At 40.4% G+C, this 16670-nt stretch overlaps 1 protein-coding gene across 2 annotated transcripts in view; it reads left to right on the top strand.

Annotated features, from left to right (window-relative positions):
- The window catches only part of sash1a (SAM and SH3 domain containing 1a), a 305138-nt gene that overhangs the window by 273650 nt on the left and 14818 nt on the right, over positions 1–16670 (top strand). The window contains exons 5-12 of one of the 2 annotated variants that reach the window (XM_066677649.1): positions 2854–2891; positions 3008–3094; positions 3682–3794; positions 5111–5212; positions 11324–11456; positions 12298–13205; positions 15291–15365; positions 15478–15621. In XM_066677649.1, coding sequence (XP_066533746.1) covers positions 2854–2891; positions 3008–3094; positions 3682–3794; positions 5111–5212; positions 11324–11456; positions 12298–13205; positions 15291–15365; positions 15478–15621 — 1600 coding nt within the window. The remainder of the gene's footprint in view (positions 1–2853; positions 2892–3007; positions 3095–3681; positions 3795–5110; positions 5213–11323; positions 11457–12297; positions 13206–15290; positions 15366–15477; positions 15622–16670) is intronic. The other variant, XM_066677650.1, reaches the window with a different exon arrangement.

Below are 16670 nucleotides of genomic sequence, written 5' to 3'. Positions count from 1 at the left end.
GACATCCTTATTAACACTGCCCATTAAATGAGGACTTCAGTCAGGTGCAGCCACAAATTATGGACTCCATCCCTTCCAGGAACTCTTGGATTATTATTAATCAGTTGATGTATCTATTGATATTTATTAAATTACGATTTATAAAGGAGGCAGGTTAAGGGCAAGGCTTCAGCCTGTTTATTTTGCTGAGTAGATGTATGTGACCTGTATACATGAACTATTTTACCCTATGACAGAAACCCAGACCCAACCAGAATCCAATCTGGAAATGCTCTTATTATGATCGTACCACATATAAGGAAATTACACTTCTAAATTTAACCTCTTGGTGGCAGTGAACACACAGAACAGTGCACAAAATGTTGGCATGTTGCTTTTAATGAAGATGTAATACAAACCCTGTGTCTTAAGATATTTGGGATTTTTTTGTGTAAAATTCAGTAAAAACACCTGTGATTTTTTAATAATCCTTTGAATCTTAATTTCACTCACAAATTTACAAAGACTTTCATTGACCAACTTCTTTGCATGTGGTAATTATTAACAAATTTAGAATTATGACGGCAATGTAATGTTTTGATAAAGATATGGTTTACAGGTTTTTTTTTTTTTTTTACAATTTTTAATTATTTGGGAACAAGATGACTGACTGACACTGACGTAGCATTTGTAGAATGAGGCCTAGCATTGCATTGCTGAAATAACCATGGACTTCCTAGGAAAAGACATCGCTCTGAAGGCACCTCAAGATTAGTTCCACTCATATTTCTCATTACTGCCCACTCTGAGGGTAAAATGCACCCCATACCATGAGCTTAAAAACTTTATTTTTAAATCTTTAGCCCAGAGAAGTCTGTTTTCTTTACTGCATACACTGCTGGTAAATAAATGAATGAGGATTGTACAATAGTGTTTAGGTCTGTGCTTGGTCCTCTCCATATCTGTGTGTGGTTGTGAACGTTTTAGCAGAGATGTGTGCAGAAAGAATTTCTGAATGTATGTGAGACATGTGGTTTAGACGTCACTACCCTACACACACACACACACACACACACACACACACACACACACACACACACACACGTAGATGGTAGGACAAAGAGTGCTGTACGTAGCTGACATGATAAATTGTAAGCTATGTAAATCTAAGCGCAGAATCAAAGCTTAGAAAATCGGCTCGGTGTTTGCATGTGCACTTCCATGTGCGTGTTCACGTTACAGCACACCCTGTTAAAGATTGATTTTATTGCTCCAAGGATGAGAGAAAATCCACCCACTTGGGAACCACAACCCACACTTCACATGACTTTTGTAGAACACACATTAAAAGCAGTTTTCCTCAGCAATCCGCAGTGCTCAGCAGTGTTTTGATGTTTCAGCTTGTGGGATGTTTCTTACATTTGCACTTGATGCACTCCCAGCTGTGACACAACCTTTCCTCACTGATAATGAGAGTACAGTAGCAGTAGCTGTGATGTCACAAACTAGAACTAGAAGTGTATCACTTTTTTAATTGGATCTAATTATAATAATGCACCCCCCCTTTAATAAATGAAGTCATTTAAGTCACAGCATCCCCATCAGGTTTTCCATCTAAAACTTTCCATCTTTCCTATTCGACATGGAAAGTATTAAGTGGAGTCATAATGGTGTTTACAGTTTTACATAATTCAATAGCAGTGACGGGAGCAATGTTTTTCAGTGTGGTTTGCTGTAAAATGTGGCACTGTAAAAACCGTACCATATTTCTTTATAATGGTGGGAACCAGGCGATCATCTTCTCCCTCCAAAATGAGCCGTGAACCTAATTATATGTAATAATTTTAAAATTTTGTTGCGTATTAAATATGTTCTACGGCCAAATCTATTATCAAAAATAGAGCATTTTTACATCAAACGTCTGTATCACTTTATTTACTATTTACTTTATTTTTGACTACTTAATTATGATGAAAATAGAGAAAAAATATGAGCAGTCTGGTTTTATAGAAACGACAGAAAAAAAGTGTTCTATTCTTCTAGCAATGCACAAAAGGGAACTATTGCTCTAGATTATGCACATATTTCTGGGTTTTGTTTCTCAGCTGGGAGCACAGGCAGCTTTGCATTTGGATGAGAGAGAGGGAGAGAGAGAGAGAGAGAATGAGTTGAAAATGAAGACGGTTTCATGTGTGGTTGGCGAGCTGGTGGATTGCATCCCATTTGGTTTTTACTCGTCTTTGGACTGTTTCAAAGAGTATTTGTGCTCTTCCTTTTTACTGTGGTGTGCTCGATTAGCAGTGTGCCGCCTGAGTTTCAGAGACTGGATGTAAACAGGCAGTGTCTGTCTTACTGGCTCCTCCTCATCGTCTGGTCTCAGGATCTTCTTGCTGGTGCCTCGCGAACCTCGGGAGCCTGCCTTTTGAAGCCTCAGCAGAGCTGCAGTACCCCCTGGTGGTGTGCTTTAGAACTGTGAAAGTGCAGACAGAGGGAAGTGACTGCAGAGTTTATTGCAGGGTAGAAATACTCAGAGACAAAGCATTTATAGTCTTAACTCAGACCATGCCTGGTCAATACATGTTTAATACCTTGGCTCCAGGATTCTGTCCTTCTGCGGCTCATCAGCTGGATGTTGGTTTAGTTTCGTCTAGTGTAGGTTTTGTTCAGCGTGTCCAAGTTTAAATAATATATAATTAATTTAAGACACAGATTTAATACTGTAGATAATATTATTTTCTGCAAAGTTTGCTGATGTTGCTCTCTCTCTCTCTGTTTTTCTCTATCTCTTTGTCTCATGCATGCAACACACACACACACACAATGTTGGGCACTCTAAGCCTGCACTGATGGATTTTCTTTTTTTTTTCTCCTCAGGATCTCTCTACACAAGTCTAACTCTGAGGATGGCTCAGGTGAGCACTTTCCAGGCTCTCTCTCTCTCTGTGTGTGTGTGTGTGTACGTACACTTGTTTACATGACTGCATGCTTTTACTAACCTTCAATTTACCTCTTGTACGTCTTCTCACAGGGAAATGGGACAACAAGAAGAAAAACAAATCCTTCTGGCAGAACTTTAGAAAGTCACAGAAAGGGATCACACGGCAAACTTCCAAAGGTAACGAGAGTCAAAAATACTCCACATAGCTGGAAATGTTTGGTAAACTTTTGTACGTATTATTATTCATTCATTCATTATCTGTAAGCGCTTATCCAGTTCAGGGTTGTGGTGGGTCCAGAGTCTACCTGGAATCATTGGGCGCAAGGCGGGAATACACCCTGGAGGGGGCGCCAGTCCTTCACAGGGCAACACACACACTCACACACACATTCACACCTACCGACACTTTTGAGTCGCCAATCCACCTACCAACGTGTGTTTTTGGACTGTGGGAGGAAACCGGAGCACCCGGAGGAAACCCACACGGACACGGGGAGAACACACCACACTCCTCACAGACAGTCACCTGGAGTGGGAATCGAACCTACAACCTCCAGGTCCCTGGAGCTGTGTGACTGCGAAACTACCTGCTGCACCAACATGCCGCGGAACAAGGAACATATCACCATCAAATAATAATTTGATTAATTTGGTCAATATTCATATTTTTAAACTGAGTGCAATGAACTGACGGCAGCACACTGTACTGAATGTCAGATGCTGTAAATAATGTGTATTGAAATATGCCTTTACCTACCCTCTAGGAGAGGACGTCGGCTATGTGGCCAGTGAAATCACAATGAGTGATGAAGAGCGAATCCAGCTGATGATGATGGTCAAAGAGAAGATGATCACGGTGGAAGAGGCGTTGGCACGGGTAAAGGCCAGACTCCAATATTACCCTCAGTGTGCTCTGGTTCTGACCTCAGCTGCAGCTTTAGCTACCTCTGTCCCTGTTTACTAACCCTACTCACCCAGACTAACAGTTACTGATACACACACACAGTAGCACGAGGCTCTAATGGGAATCATGGGTGTGGTCAATTTCTCTGTTCTGTGGAAATAGGGTCTGCAATTAATCATTTTCAATTAGCAGAGGTTGAGTTTGCACGGGGTAGATTTACAGACTTCTCCTGTAAATAGGTGAGACTTACCACTGAAGCCATATAATCCACTTTTCCTGTCCAGTCCCCCATTTTTCTCTCTCTCTCTCTCTCTCTCTCTCTCTCTCTCTCTCCCCTAATTGATTGCTCTCTGATTGACAGTGACCCACTGATACTGTCCTAATAGAAGACTCTAGAACTGGTTTTCTTTACTCCACCAGGCAAACATTGATTCTCCTTCTCCTCTGAAAATTTTCCTCCTTTTTGATTTTCCTTCTCAATTGTGAGAATATCTCCAGTTACTTTCTATATTCTTTGATTTGTCTGAGAGGTTCTGAACGCTGAATCAATGCCCAGCCTCTGTGGAGAGTGGTGTTCATATATGCTTCAGGAGGCTAGTTGTGTGACTGTGTATGTCTGAGTTGGTGTGAGAGTGTGTGGTGTGTCTGATGACTCTTGTTTTATTTAAGAAATGTTTAAACTGTTTTTAATCTGGTATTTCTGTGGTTTGTGGTGGAGTTTCTTGGTTGAGAATGTGTCTGCTACTTTTATGGATCATGTTAGTGTAGTAATAATAACGTAAATCCAGAAAATATGGCAAGCGTTTGAATAAATGAAGACAAATCTGAGTAAATATTTGAGGTGATGCATTAGTTCACTATTCAAATATAAGCAATATATCATTATTGTAGACACATTATAAAAGTATTTAATCATTCTAACCTCAGTTAATTATCTCCACTTACATTTGAACATTTTTATTATAAAATATTTGTTTTCCATATTAAATAATTTATTAGAAAATTCAGTCCTTAACATCTGGAGGGAAAGCTGCGGAGGGCAGATGAAACAGAAAATGTCTAATTAACGTTGTGATATTGGTAGTAGTAACATAGCTACTTGACTTCCTCTTGCTCTTTGTCCTAAAATATCTGATCCAATGCAGATCTATCCTCTAAATGGGGGCTGTCCTTGTTCCTTGTCTTTAAACTGGTAAATCTCACTACTGGGATATAGTAGTACCAATATATGTGTGAGTGTATGGGTGTGGGTGGGTGGGTGGATCTCTCTGACCTGTTATTCTCCGTAGCTTAAGGAATATGAGAGGAGCAGGCAGTTGAGCACCAGTTCAGACACAGCAGAGTGGACTGATGGATCCAGTCCCACTGTTAACCTGTCCTCAACCTGCAACGTAAGTACTGCAGACAAGACGTGTGTGTGTGTGTGTGAGTGAATGTGAATGTGAATGTGCATCAAGAGGTTTTGTCTGTGAAATGTCTCATACACACTGTAGGTCATAACCCTAAATGGATTTGGTCGTATTGAGTGATCACTAGAGGTGTAATGATGCATCGTCTTCACTATTCAGTCCGAATAGACACCTCATTCACAATTTCTAACAACATTTTTGAAAAATGAATGAAGTAAAATGATGAATGTGTGACAATTTTATCAAAAGCAAGTAATTAAAAAAATATGAAATATGAATCATGAATATGAATATGAAAATAAAAATATTGTTTTAGCTGCTTCAAAAAATCTGAATTAAAATCCCTGTCAGGACTTACTTTTGGAATCAAAAACCATCAAAATATTAATCTCATTTTTAGTTTAAAATTTTAAATAAACATAATAATTTGTCCCTCCAATTAAAAATTTAGGTAATTGAGGTAAAAAGACCTCAGTAATACCACAGTAACAGGTATTCCACCTCTTAGTATAGACTGCCTTTCCAAGCACCAAAAACTAAGTAAACTTCTGGATGTTAATAACTTGGAATATGTTTGCATCAGTCACTGGCTACGGGAGCTAAGCCCATTTAGTGTCAAATAAAAACATAAGCATAACATCATAAACACCACAAGCTGGAGGGGCTAACATTACACAGTGGACTGGATAGCTCTGCTACACAGTATTTACTTATGTAAATAAAATGGGGTGTCAAGATACCAGGGAGGTGTCTAAGTTCTGCTCCTCACATGTACAGTTACGATCAGGAAATCCCAACACTTCTACTTTCTATGTCATAATCTGCAATAGAATTAAAGGACATCTAACAGAAGGCATATGTCGAGATTTAGTTGTCCATGATGCACGTAATCATATTTTGCATCGTGGTTCATGTCTCTTGCAGCGTGAATGGAACCAGAGGCTGCTGGACCACTGATTTCAGGCTCAAACTGTTACATTACTAGTGATCACGTAACCCACATTTACACAACTATTACAAATATAAGCTCAACTGACAAAACATTAGCACCTTGTGTGTTTAAATTGAGCATAATTTCAGGCTTGTACAGAAGGATGTGAACAAGGATGATCGAGCTATATATACCTGCAGGGTGTTTGATGGAATTTGTAGGTTGGGAAGAGGTGGTACAGTGCAGTGAATGGCTTGTTCTACATGTGGAAAAGCATATTGATTATCAAAAAATGGAGTGATTGCATTTGGCCATGCTAAATGCCACAGTGTGAAGGAAGCAGCTGAATTTGGCATGTGTATTGATGCAAATGGTCACACAGGTTGATAAGCATTAGCAAAAATCCCAGTCTATGGGAAATTCTCATCAGAATTGTGGTTGAAAACGGGGACCTCTGAGGGTCTCTTGCTTGCCAGTCTCCACCAAATGTTCATAGTGTGCAATTCCATGTGGAGTGTTCTTTCAGAAATTGGTTGTGCATGACCCGCGTTGACTTCTGAAGGAAATTCTTCACTGGAAGAAAGTCGTGAAGCGATCCCTGTCCATCAGTTTCATACGTTGACCAAAATTTTGATGAGAATTTCCCAAAGACCTAAGATTTTTGCTTTCATTCACATTCAGATTCTTTCACACTATGGCCTTTGACACGTCCAAATCAAAATTGGCCTCTCCTTTTGGCCAATCATAAATATTAGTTTGCGGACCATTTTCCACATATAGAACGAGACATTCACTGCATCGTACCACCTCTTCTCGATTTATGAATCCCATCACACACCCTGCATGCCATGCCACTTGCAAGAGTCTGAAGTTAATGCCTCCTTAAACAGGCAAGGTGACTAATTTTTTGTACGGGGAGCTTAATAACGTGTCAATCCTGCATTGGTGACAGAGCAACAACTGAGTAAACACTTGTACTAAAATATGTACGTGACATTATACGAATTTCATTTTAACAATGTTTTTTTTTTTTTGCATGTTTTATGTGGATAAACACAACCTCTGATAAACTGCCTTTAGAGATGTTAGACTAAAAAAAGCACCTGTGTGCTGTGTGTGGTCATGACATCACAACAAAGACTAATTTCCACTGTGGCACAGGACATCCATCGATCAAACCTCAAGTCAAATCTAATTTAATACATTCGCAGTTACAGCGTTACACAGAATAACGGCAGCGCTAATAGGAAGACAAGCTACAGTACTAAAGGGTAGATTAAGGGAGATCCAGTAGGACACTACATCTTTCATTAAATGTATATTTTATGAATTCTTCTATGTATTCAAGCTGCATAAACCCTTTATATTCAGAGTTAAACTGACATATTCTGTGGCCCTGCCTGATGATGTCAGTGCATGTTGGCATACTTCAGTCTGTCACTTGTTCATGAGGTCATGGGAGACGTTTTATGAGGGACATGCCATATAGAGCCCCCTGGACCATTGCTTTGACACATTATGTTTATCTTGGCTTCAGTTACCATTACAGGGGGCTGCCTTTGGCTTGACTTGGGTCTGGGCTGCTTTGTGTATTCATTTGGCTTGAATATGTAGTTCATTGGCTTACTAGTTAATGTGTGTGTGTGTGTGTGTGTATGTGCGAACGCACATAATATAAACATTGAATACGTTCCAGAGAGGTTGTTCAGTTCAGGTCTTCAGTTTCTGACCTTGTCCCCTGATGTATGCTAAGCCATATGGGAGAGGGTCCTGTTTGGTGCCTTGGAGCCAGCTCAATCAAACTTTATATACACACACACACATACACACACACACAAACACATGCAGATAAATAATTGACAGCATCTGATTGTCATCATAGGAGCCTGACTGTTGATCAGTGCTTTGAGAAGATGAAGTTCATATGACATATATTCAATTTCAATTATAAGGCTTAATGAGAGTGGTACTAGGATTTATTGGCATTAATATGGGCAGCACCAGTGGTACAAAAGGTAGTGGTACAGAAGGTAGGTGACTGTCTGTGAGGATTTTGGTGTGTTCTCCGTCTCTGCGTGGGTTTCCTCCGGGTGCTCGTTTCCTCACATGGTCCAAAAACACACGTTGGTAGGTGGATTGGTGACTCAAAAGTGTCCGTAGGTGTGAGTATGTGTCGCCCTGTGAAGGACTGGCGCCCCCTTCAGGGGGTATTCCTGCCTTGCGGCAAGTGATTCCGGATAGGCTCCAGACCCACTGTGACCCTGAACTGGATAAGCGCTTACAGATAATGAATGAATGAATGGCATTATTATAATTATTATTGTTATTACTATTATTTATTAAGGTAAATTTATATAAATTTATATAGATATTTTTGTGTGTTTGTCTGGTTTAGATATTCATGTTGTGGGGACCAAACTCTGTTTACATGATGTGGGGACAAAAACCATATCCCAATTATGTAAATCTTTACATTTTATGGTGAAGATGTTAGGCTTATGGTAATGGTTTTTAAAATCAGGGTCAGTCTCGATAAAATCAATGGAAGTCTATGTTATGTCCCCTTAAAACATGGAGACAAGACTCTGTCTGTGTGCATGTGGAAACATATTAACACACTACAGGCTGTATTACCTACCTCATGAGGGACTACACAGAACCAGATGGAACAAACTGTAACTTGCGCAACTGTCTGTTTTTGCTTTTTTACAAATTGTACCGTACATGTACTGAACTAAGAGGTTCAAACTGTGAACCATGAATTTTGTGTGCCGATACATGCCTAAAACACACAGGTTGTGGTTTTTATGTTTGGAAGCATGGCTGCTACGCTAGTTCCCAGTTGAATGGAAACAGTCAGGCCCCCGTAGGCTAACGGTTAAACTGATGGGCTGCACTCTTTAATAAGAGATTTCTCAGTGAGCATCTGACTGGTCTTAGGTCAGTTAAACACCAGAATCCACATAGAGGCAGCACTATGCTACATTGGGGCCCCACTGCCATTAGATCAGTACTGAAGTCTTTCAGTCTGTTGCACAGCCTGATGTAGGGTCAGTTTTAAAAGCTGCCAACACAGACACTGCACTGTATTTGCACAGCCCTGGTCTGATCTCAGGGCAGCCTTTCTTCTTCCTGCATGACCCACATTCCTACGCCTGTCCAAAGACTATTAAGGATGTGCATGGGTCATCCGGGACACCCCTCAAAGGTCTGGACACACGAACCCGCCTTTGCAAAGCCCCTTGTATGTGCTCACACACATTCAGAAACATCTGCTCTTGGCATGCGGTGCGCGTCTGTGGTGGAAGTTCATTAGGACTTTGTCAGTGCTGTGTGTGTGTGCATGTGCCGCAGCTTTGGATATGATCAAACTTCTGCTGGTAAGATGGATTAAATTAATCAATCTCTCTCGCTCGAGACACTCTGTCTCCTCCTCTCTGCCTTGCTCTCGTCTTCTGTCCTTATGTCTTTCCCTCTCTCTGAAATGTGGCTTAGAGACTTTGTGCTGACTGCTGGAGTTTGAAGCATATAAATGGCCAAATCTGCATGTTGCATAGTTGTGGGAAACATTTTCATGTAGACTGACGTTCAGACTGTAGTTAGTGGTTTAGATTTGGGCCAATAGACTTATTATATCACTGTCAAATAGAGGCTTGTGCTAAGTGTGTTTTGCCTGTTTATGTATATACTTTGGTGCATGGCATCAGAACGGGGGTGTGGTTTATTTAAAATTTTCTATGCAGATTATTTCCTGTTCCACTACATTATTTTACTCAAGAGCAAAAAGAAAACTTTTGGTTTTCTCTTCTTTCGCTTATTTTAGTGAACAATGAACAATGAGACATGCTAGCACACTTCCAATGAATTCTTTACCATCGAATTTGAAGGTATTCTAACTAAGATTTGGTAGTTTTGCTTTGGGCCTCCACTTATAGTTGCAAAGTTGAATTGACTTTTACAGCACTGTCCTGAAATCAAGGAGAAGGGGGAGGGCGGTATGGTGATGGTTCCCTACACTCCTCCATAATTACATTGTGCAGTTTCTGCAGTGCTGAGTCTAGAGTAGCAAAAACAAGAGTCACTGATCTTTCCGTTACAGGTCTGTGCAGTATCACAATAATTTTGAAGGTGTAATTTCAAGTTGAAAACACTACAAAGTGTTGCTATAAAAATCTAAAATAATAATTGCATAATTTTGGCATTTATGTGTAACAAGAACATTCAAGTACAGATTTACTAACATTAGTACAATAAATAAAAGTATGTGGTTCAGATCTTGGCTGATTTAGTATTTAATATGTATTATGCATAATTGCTGAAAGTTAAAGAACACTAAATCTGAACATGAGCACGGTGATTTAATGACAAACTGGAACATGCAGCGCAAGACAAGAGCCAGAGATGTGTGTGTGTGTGTGGGGGGGGGGGGGTTGTGGTTGAGTTTGTGCAGTATGTGGAGTATATTGATCTCAAGTTATTGTGGTCAGTAGCTGAAAAGTTGTCATAAGGAAAATAACAGTGCTTTGTCACTGGTTGCTTTGTTGACAGTGAATTGACGTTCTGAGCAGACCCTGTCAAGTTAATTCATATCACATAAGCTTTCATGTGTCTAGTTTCTTGGTCGATATTTCAGTTCTTGTTTGTATAATTTTAAGTTTATTTTAAATGTAGTACGTGATCTTTAGTAACTTTGTAACTTTATTGTTTCTGAGATCTTCTGGCTCATGTTTAAATTACTCTTCTTGAAGGTGAGACAGTAAAATCCATTCTATCCATCTGTAGCTTGAGGTCACTGGGTTTATTTTCTGGACTGCTGGGAACTGGCTGACTGTATCAAAGGCCTTCTTTTGGTTTTTTGAAGCCACAGCTCAGCTTCTTGTATTCCCAGGCTAATGATAATGCAGAGATGGTATGTGCCTACTGAATTTTTCATGGACGACTATCTAACAAAGCCTTTCTAGCAAAGCTTACTTAACTAACGGTAACAGCCCATCCTAAACAAACATTCCATAATGCCATTGCAACCTTCTCATTTTGTGTGCGTTTTGTGTAACAATAGCTTGTCCAGCTAAAACATGAAGCCATTTTGTAAGTCTGTGATTAACACAAATATTTAGCTTTCAAGTAACTACATGGGTTACACAACTGCTGTCTCCCTGCAGTCTCGAGAACAGTCCGATGATGAACAGGAAGACTCTGTGAAATTTAAGCGGCTTCACAAACTGGTCAACTCCACGCGCCGCGTCCGCAAGAAGCTCATCAAAGTAGATGACGGCAAGAGACATGGTTCAGAAGGTATTATTTTTTTCTTATAAAATGACTCAAATCTGATTTTAAAAATGTGGATTTGACATGATCATTAAGGCAAAAAAGTCTGATTCAAAGCCTTATAAAGTGAACGCAGCATTTTTCCCCTCAAACATCACTTGTTCTAAAGGTTGTCTTGATCAATGTAATCAACAAATTAACAAGCTCTTCCTAGTTGTTGGTACCAAAGACCTGAAGAGCACGATGAAAAGAAAAAAACTGCTGAATGTATGTTCCTGCCTGTTATACACACCAAAAACAGATGAAAAAAACATTTGTAGCATCACTTTTATAGTTGTTGCCATCAAAACATATATTTTCTAATGGTGAAGTGAGCCAAAAGCGTAACAAAATGTTTTTAAATGGCTCACGTGTTTTTTTTTTTATAGCAGATATATTTTTTTGGTTATCCCTCCAGGCTTCAAGGAAACAGGGCTAAAAAAATTCTGAAGAGCAAGGTGCTAAATATGAGCATGCTCTACTCGCAATGGGGCAGTCCAATAGACTGCCTATAAATAATAAAGAACAGCTGAACATTTTGTGACTGTATGATGGCCAGCTTAATCATGTTTGTCATTGTTTTTGATGGCTAAAATTGTACAACTGATGCTATAAATACCTTTTCGGCAGGAAACAAAATTGTGGAACTTCTCAGTCTCAGGAACATACTTTCAAGATTTTATTTTCATGGTGCCCTGCATGGCTTCCATATGTTTGTGAATTAATGCAAGAAAAACACTTAAATCAACAGTATAGGGTTACTTCTGTGCGTATGCATTCTTAATAAATATTTTGTTCATATTTGGTTTTTGCTTTTTATTTCCACAAGACTCTCTGAGCCTTGAGGCTTCTCCTACATGTGAAGATGCTAGTGCACTTTATGCCGGAGTCCACAAGAAGTCCACCCGCTGCACAGACTCCTCTCTGTCTTCCCTGGCCCAGGAACAGCTGTCTCTGGATGGTGACACGGACAGTCTGACCACTTCGCCCTCCTCCAGCAGCTTGGAGACCTGGAGCTCAGCGCACAAGCTTGTGAAGACGTCCAACAGTGGCAGTGGCCATCCACATGGCCTGATCCGGCCTTCTCCCCGAAAGAGCAGCGCTGGCTCCTCCTTCTCTGAGCTCGAGGGCCTGGGGGACGACGAGGCCAAAGTTGCACGCTCAGCCACGGACGGAGAGATGCGGAAAGCTCTGTCCTCTTTGTCTCACGGGGTAAGTACCGACAGTGTTTACGCCTTCTATGGCCTGACTCGTCCCCGTCCACAGCAACAGCACCACCTGCTGGTGTCTCTGGATGAATTTGGCAGCACCAAGCGTCCTCCAATTTCCACCTGGCAGCGCAGCAAACCTGATCCAAACTACGCCTACTCTACCAAACACCTGCTGTACCAACGCTCTCGCAATGTCCAGAAGCCCTCCAGTCCTCCTCCAGTCTTGCCTTCATCCCCTCCAGTTCGGGAGAAAGGAAAAGGCCTTGGGGGCACCGGGAGTGGTGGCTGGATCTTCCCCCCGAGACGACTGAGAGGCAGGACAGCGGTCAGTGAGCTAAACATCACCTACGTTGTTGAACGCAGCCTTTATGGGCACCTGAACTGGACCGGCCTGGTGAGACCTGTCGCCCTTGGAAAGGCGGAGAGGCGCTGCCTCCTGGACGATGAGAGGGACGCTGACAGGAAGTGGGCATCCAGCGTGGACCGCTGCACTAAACGTGTCCTTTTACGCATCCAGCAGAAGTCCGTGAGTGACCGAGGCGAGGCAGGCGGGTCACAGTGCCCCCTTCTGAATTGGAGGAGTAGATCACTGCTGGGCTACTGAACAGAACTGCAGGATTTGGATCCTTATAAATATATATAATATATATATATATATATTTATTTTATTTAATTCTACATATGATGTTTTTCCACTGCATTGAACCTACTTTACTTGAATCTATCTGGCTCTACTTGCTTTCTGGTACCTGGTACCTCATTCAATTTCCACTACGCAGTTCCCACCGAAGTGTAGTTTGTGGTGTTGCAAAAACACAGTCTTTACCAGGAACCATGGGCTTTGGCTATAAAGTTAAGCATTGTTATTCCTCTTGTATTTACATGTTCTTGTTCATTTTGGCACTTATCGAACCAAGATCCTTGAATTATTTTACCAGCTGCCGTTGTGAGTCAGATAAAAACAAATGTGTTTGTTACTGTAGTTTGGAGATTTTACCAATGGATAGTTTGTGCTGGTTGTCTGCATTTCGTTGTGTAAAGTACCAATTCTTTCTAGCTATTTAGTGCTCTGCAAGGTTTAAACATCAAGATTTAGTCCCTATGTGACTCACTTATAACCACAAGCACGCAGGAACTAAAAACATTATGGGTACCAGGTATCAAATGGCTGAAATAATATAACCTTAACCTCTCGCATATAGAATCTGATCTTCAGATTTATTTTCTGATTCTGTAAAACCACTAGCAGAGACCTACTGGGACCTCCTCAAACCTTGTGTTTGATGTGATTTTGAGGATCTGATCAAATATCCTCGCTTACAGAGAGAGGCTTATCATCAGGCTGAGGCTGTTTTGGAGTTTCAGAAAATGCCTTGCAGTCTGGAACTCTGATCCCAGGCTGATCAAATGGAAGAGATTCAGGTGTTGGGGAGGAGGTGAACAGAGAAAGAATGGGAAAAAGTGTGAAAGAAAAATGAGAAATCTCAGCAGAGCTGGGCTTTTGCCCTCTTTTCCCTCCTGTCTTTTATCTCCTGTTTTTCTCTTTCACTTGCTCAGTGGACTGTGTCTGCCTGTGGTAGGATTGCCTTTCTGATAAAGGCTGAGAGAGAGAGACACTAGATTCTCATCATACAGTAGACGTATCAAAGCAGCTCCCTCTGATTTCAGACAAAGACTGTACCTCTCAAAGAAGTGTACTTTAGAATTATAGAGGCTTAGGGTACTAATGCCCCTAATGTTATTAACACAGTAACTGTTTGGAGAAGTAATTTTTCAGAGCTCTATTTAATAGAAGTTCACATAGCCTTGCAGTGTCTGGATCCTCTGCTCATCAGTGTCCTTCATAGTGAGCGTGAATATGAAATCCATCAACAGACTGTATCCATGCTGCTCATCAAAGTAGTATTTCTGTATTTCTAATTCATTTTGGGTGATTTATGGTGAATTTTATTTGATTTCGTTTGATATGTATGTGCTTTTTCTTCTTTTTTTGAAGACAGTGTGTCGTATAAGGATTTATTTTCGTGTGTATGCATGAATTGAAATATTTTCATCAAACAGTTAGTGGTTGATATACATCAAGGTTTGTTTTGGATGTTGGTTCTTGGTTTCCTCATCCCTCAAGTGCTCAGAAACAGACAATGGCTGAAAATCACATCACACAGTACTGAGCACACAACAGTAGAGAATACGTCATGCTCTGTTTTCCATGTAGTGATGCAGTCTGCATTGGCTCTTAAATTCCTGTTTCCCAAAACACTATTAAATTAAATTAATAATAATAATAGCAATAATGAAAAGGAAAAGAAGTGAGATTTATATAGTGCCTTTTACATGCCTTGGGTCATGGTTTTATTATATATTTTTTGAAAATCATCATTTTGGGAAACAGGATTAATACATTTCCCCAACGTTTATTTTATATTGTTTATGAAACCATAGTTTTTTTAGTATGTTCAATCTTTATTTCTGTATTTTGCTTTGTAAATGGAGCATGGTTCATTGTAGCTTGCTTTGGTGAATCAGTCAAAGTTGACTCTTGAGTTGAACATCATCTGATTCCTCAAAGATTCAAAGTTTGATTCTCTTTCTGTGTGTTTGATTCCCGCAGAGGACGTGTAGTTTTGGGGGCTTTGACCTGTCCAACAGATCACTCCATGTGGTTAACGCAGCATCGGAGCCAAATGTGAGAAAACACACCCCACACACACATACAATTTGAACCATTTCTCACTTATTACTGTTTAATTGTTGGGTGTATCATCATCATCATCATCATTCCATCATTTCCCTTTTAGAACAAGGAGCAGGAGGCTTTACACAGAGACGTAGTGAAGTCTCCTACCACATCCCGCATCTCTTTGGGAAAGAAAGTCAAGTCTGTCAAAGAGACCATGAGAAAACGCATCTCCAAGAAATACAGCGGCTCCCTATCTGAACAGGTATACACTGATTTACAGGTATACACTCATTTTTCTCACTCTCTCTCTTTCTCTCCTAAGTTAATTTTATAGATCATTTTCAAATAACATTAATGGAGTCTCATAATTCCAGTAATACAAAGTGTAGTCTTGGTAATTTAGTATTTTTTAGTATACTCAAGGGAGTCCTCAGCTCACAGGCTCAATTTTCTTTGCCCACACTGAGCTTAGCTGTCACACCCCACATTTTACAGCCAGAAGGCTCGGTCCACTTACAAACATTTATCCTCTGCGTGGTGCTGTTACATACACCATGAGACTGTGTGGCAGCAGACTCTGGCCTAAAAAACATGTCGGTTGGTAGGGGACAGCCTGTAAACTGTTACGTTATTCATTATCTGTAACCACTTACACGGGTCACGGTGGGTCCGGAGCCTACCCGGAATCACTGGGCACAAGACGGGAACACATTCTGGCCAGGGCGTCTATTACTAGGCATCACATACATCTATAGACATTAATGAATAGTTAATCCACACACCAGAATTTGGTTTTGGACTGTGGGAGGAAACCCATACAGACAGAGGGAAACACACCAGATTCCCTTGACCCAAGGCAAGGATCAAACCCAGGACCCCAAGAGACAGGAGCTTTGTGGTAGAAGCCAATGTGCCGTCCCAGATATTCTTTGACTGATTTAATTAAAACTTTCACATCACAAGCGTTCATATTCTAATAAAGACAGATTTTATGAATATTAAATACACACTGTAGTGTGCAGTACATCTGTGTTCTTCATGAGTTTATGCACTGGACTGAACTCACTGTATAATGCAAGTCTTTGTTAGAATGGAATCTCAGAGTTAGACTGCCATCTAACGGTGAAGACTTGAAATACAGTCAAGAACATTTTTTAATTTCAGTTCATCTATTCTTTAATTCTGTTTCTACATTGTACACACATCTAGAGTAAGACTTTTTAATATAATAGTTTTGAGGAGCATTTACCAGTGGGTGTTTTATTGTAAATATTTACATCTACTCAAGGGCAAAATGTGTGTTTTGTGGAA

Source organism: Hoplias malabaricus, chromosome 7 (assembly GCF_029633855.1).
Source record: "Hoplias malabaricus isolate fHopMal1 chromosome 7, fHopMal1.hap1, whole genome shotgun sequence".
NCBI lineage: Eukaryota > Metazoa > Chordata > Actinopteri > Characiformes > Erythrinidae > Hoplias > Hoplias malabaricus.
The sequence above is the reverse complement of the archived record's forward strand: the minus strand, read 5'-3'. Positions and strand labels throughout refer to the sequence as shown.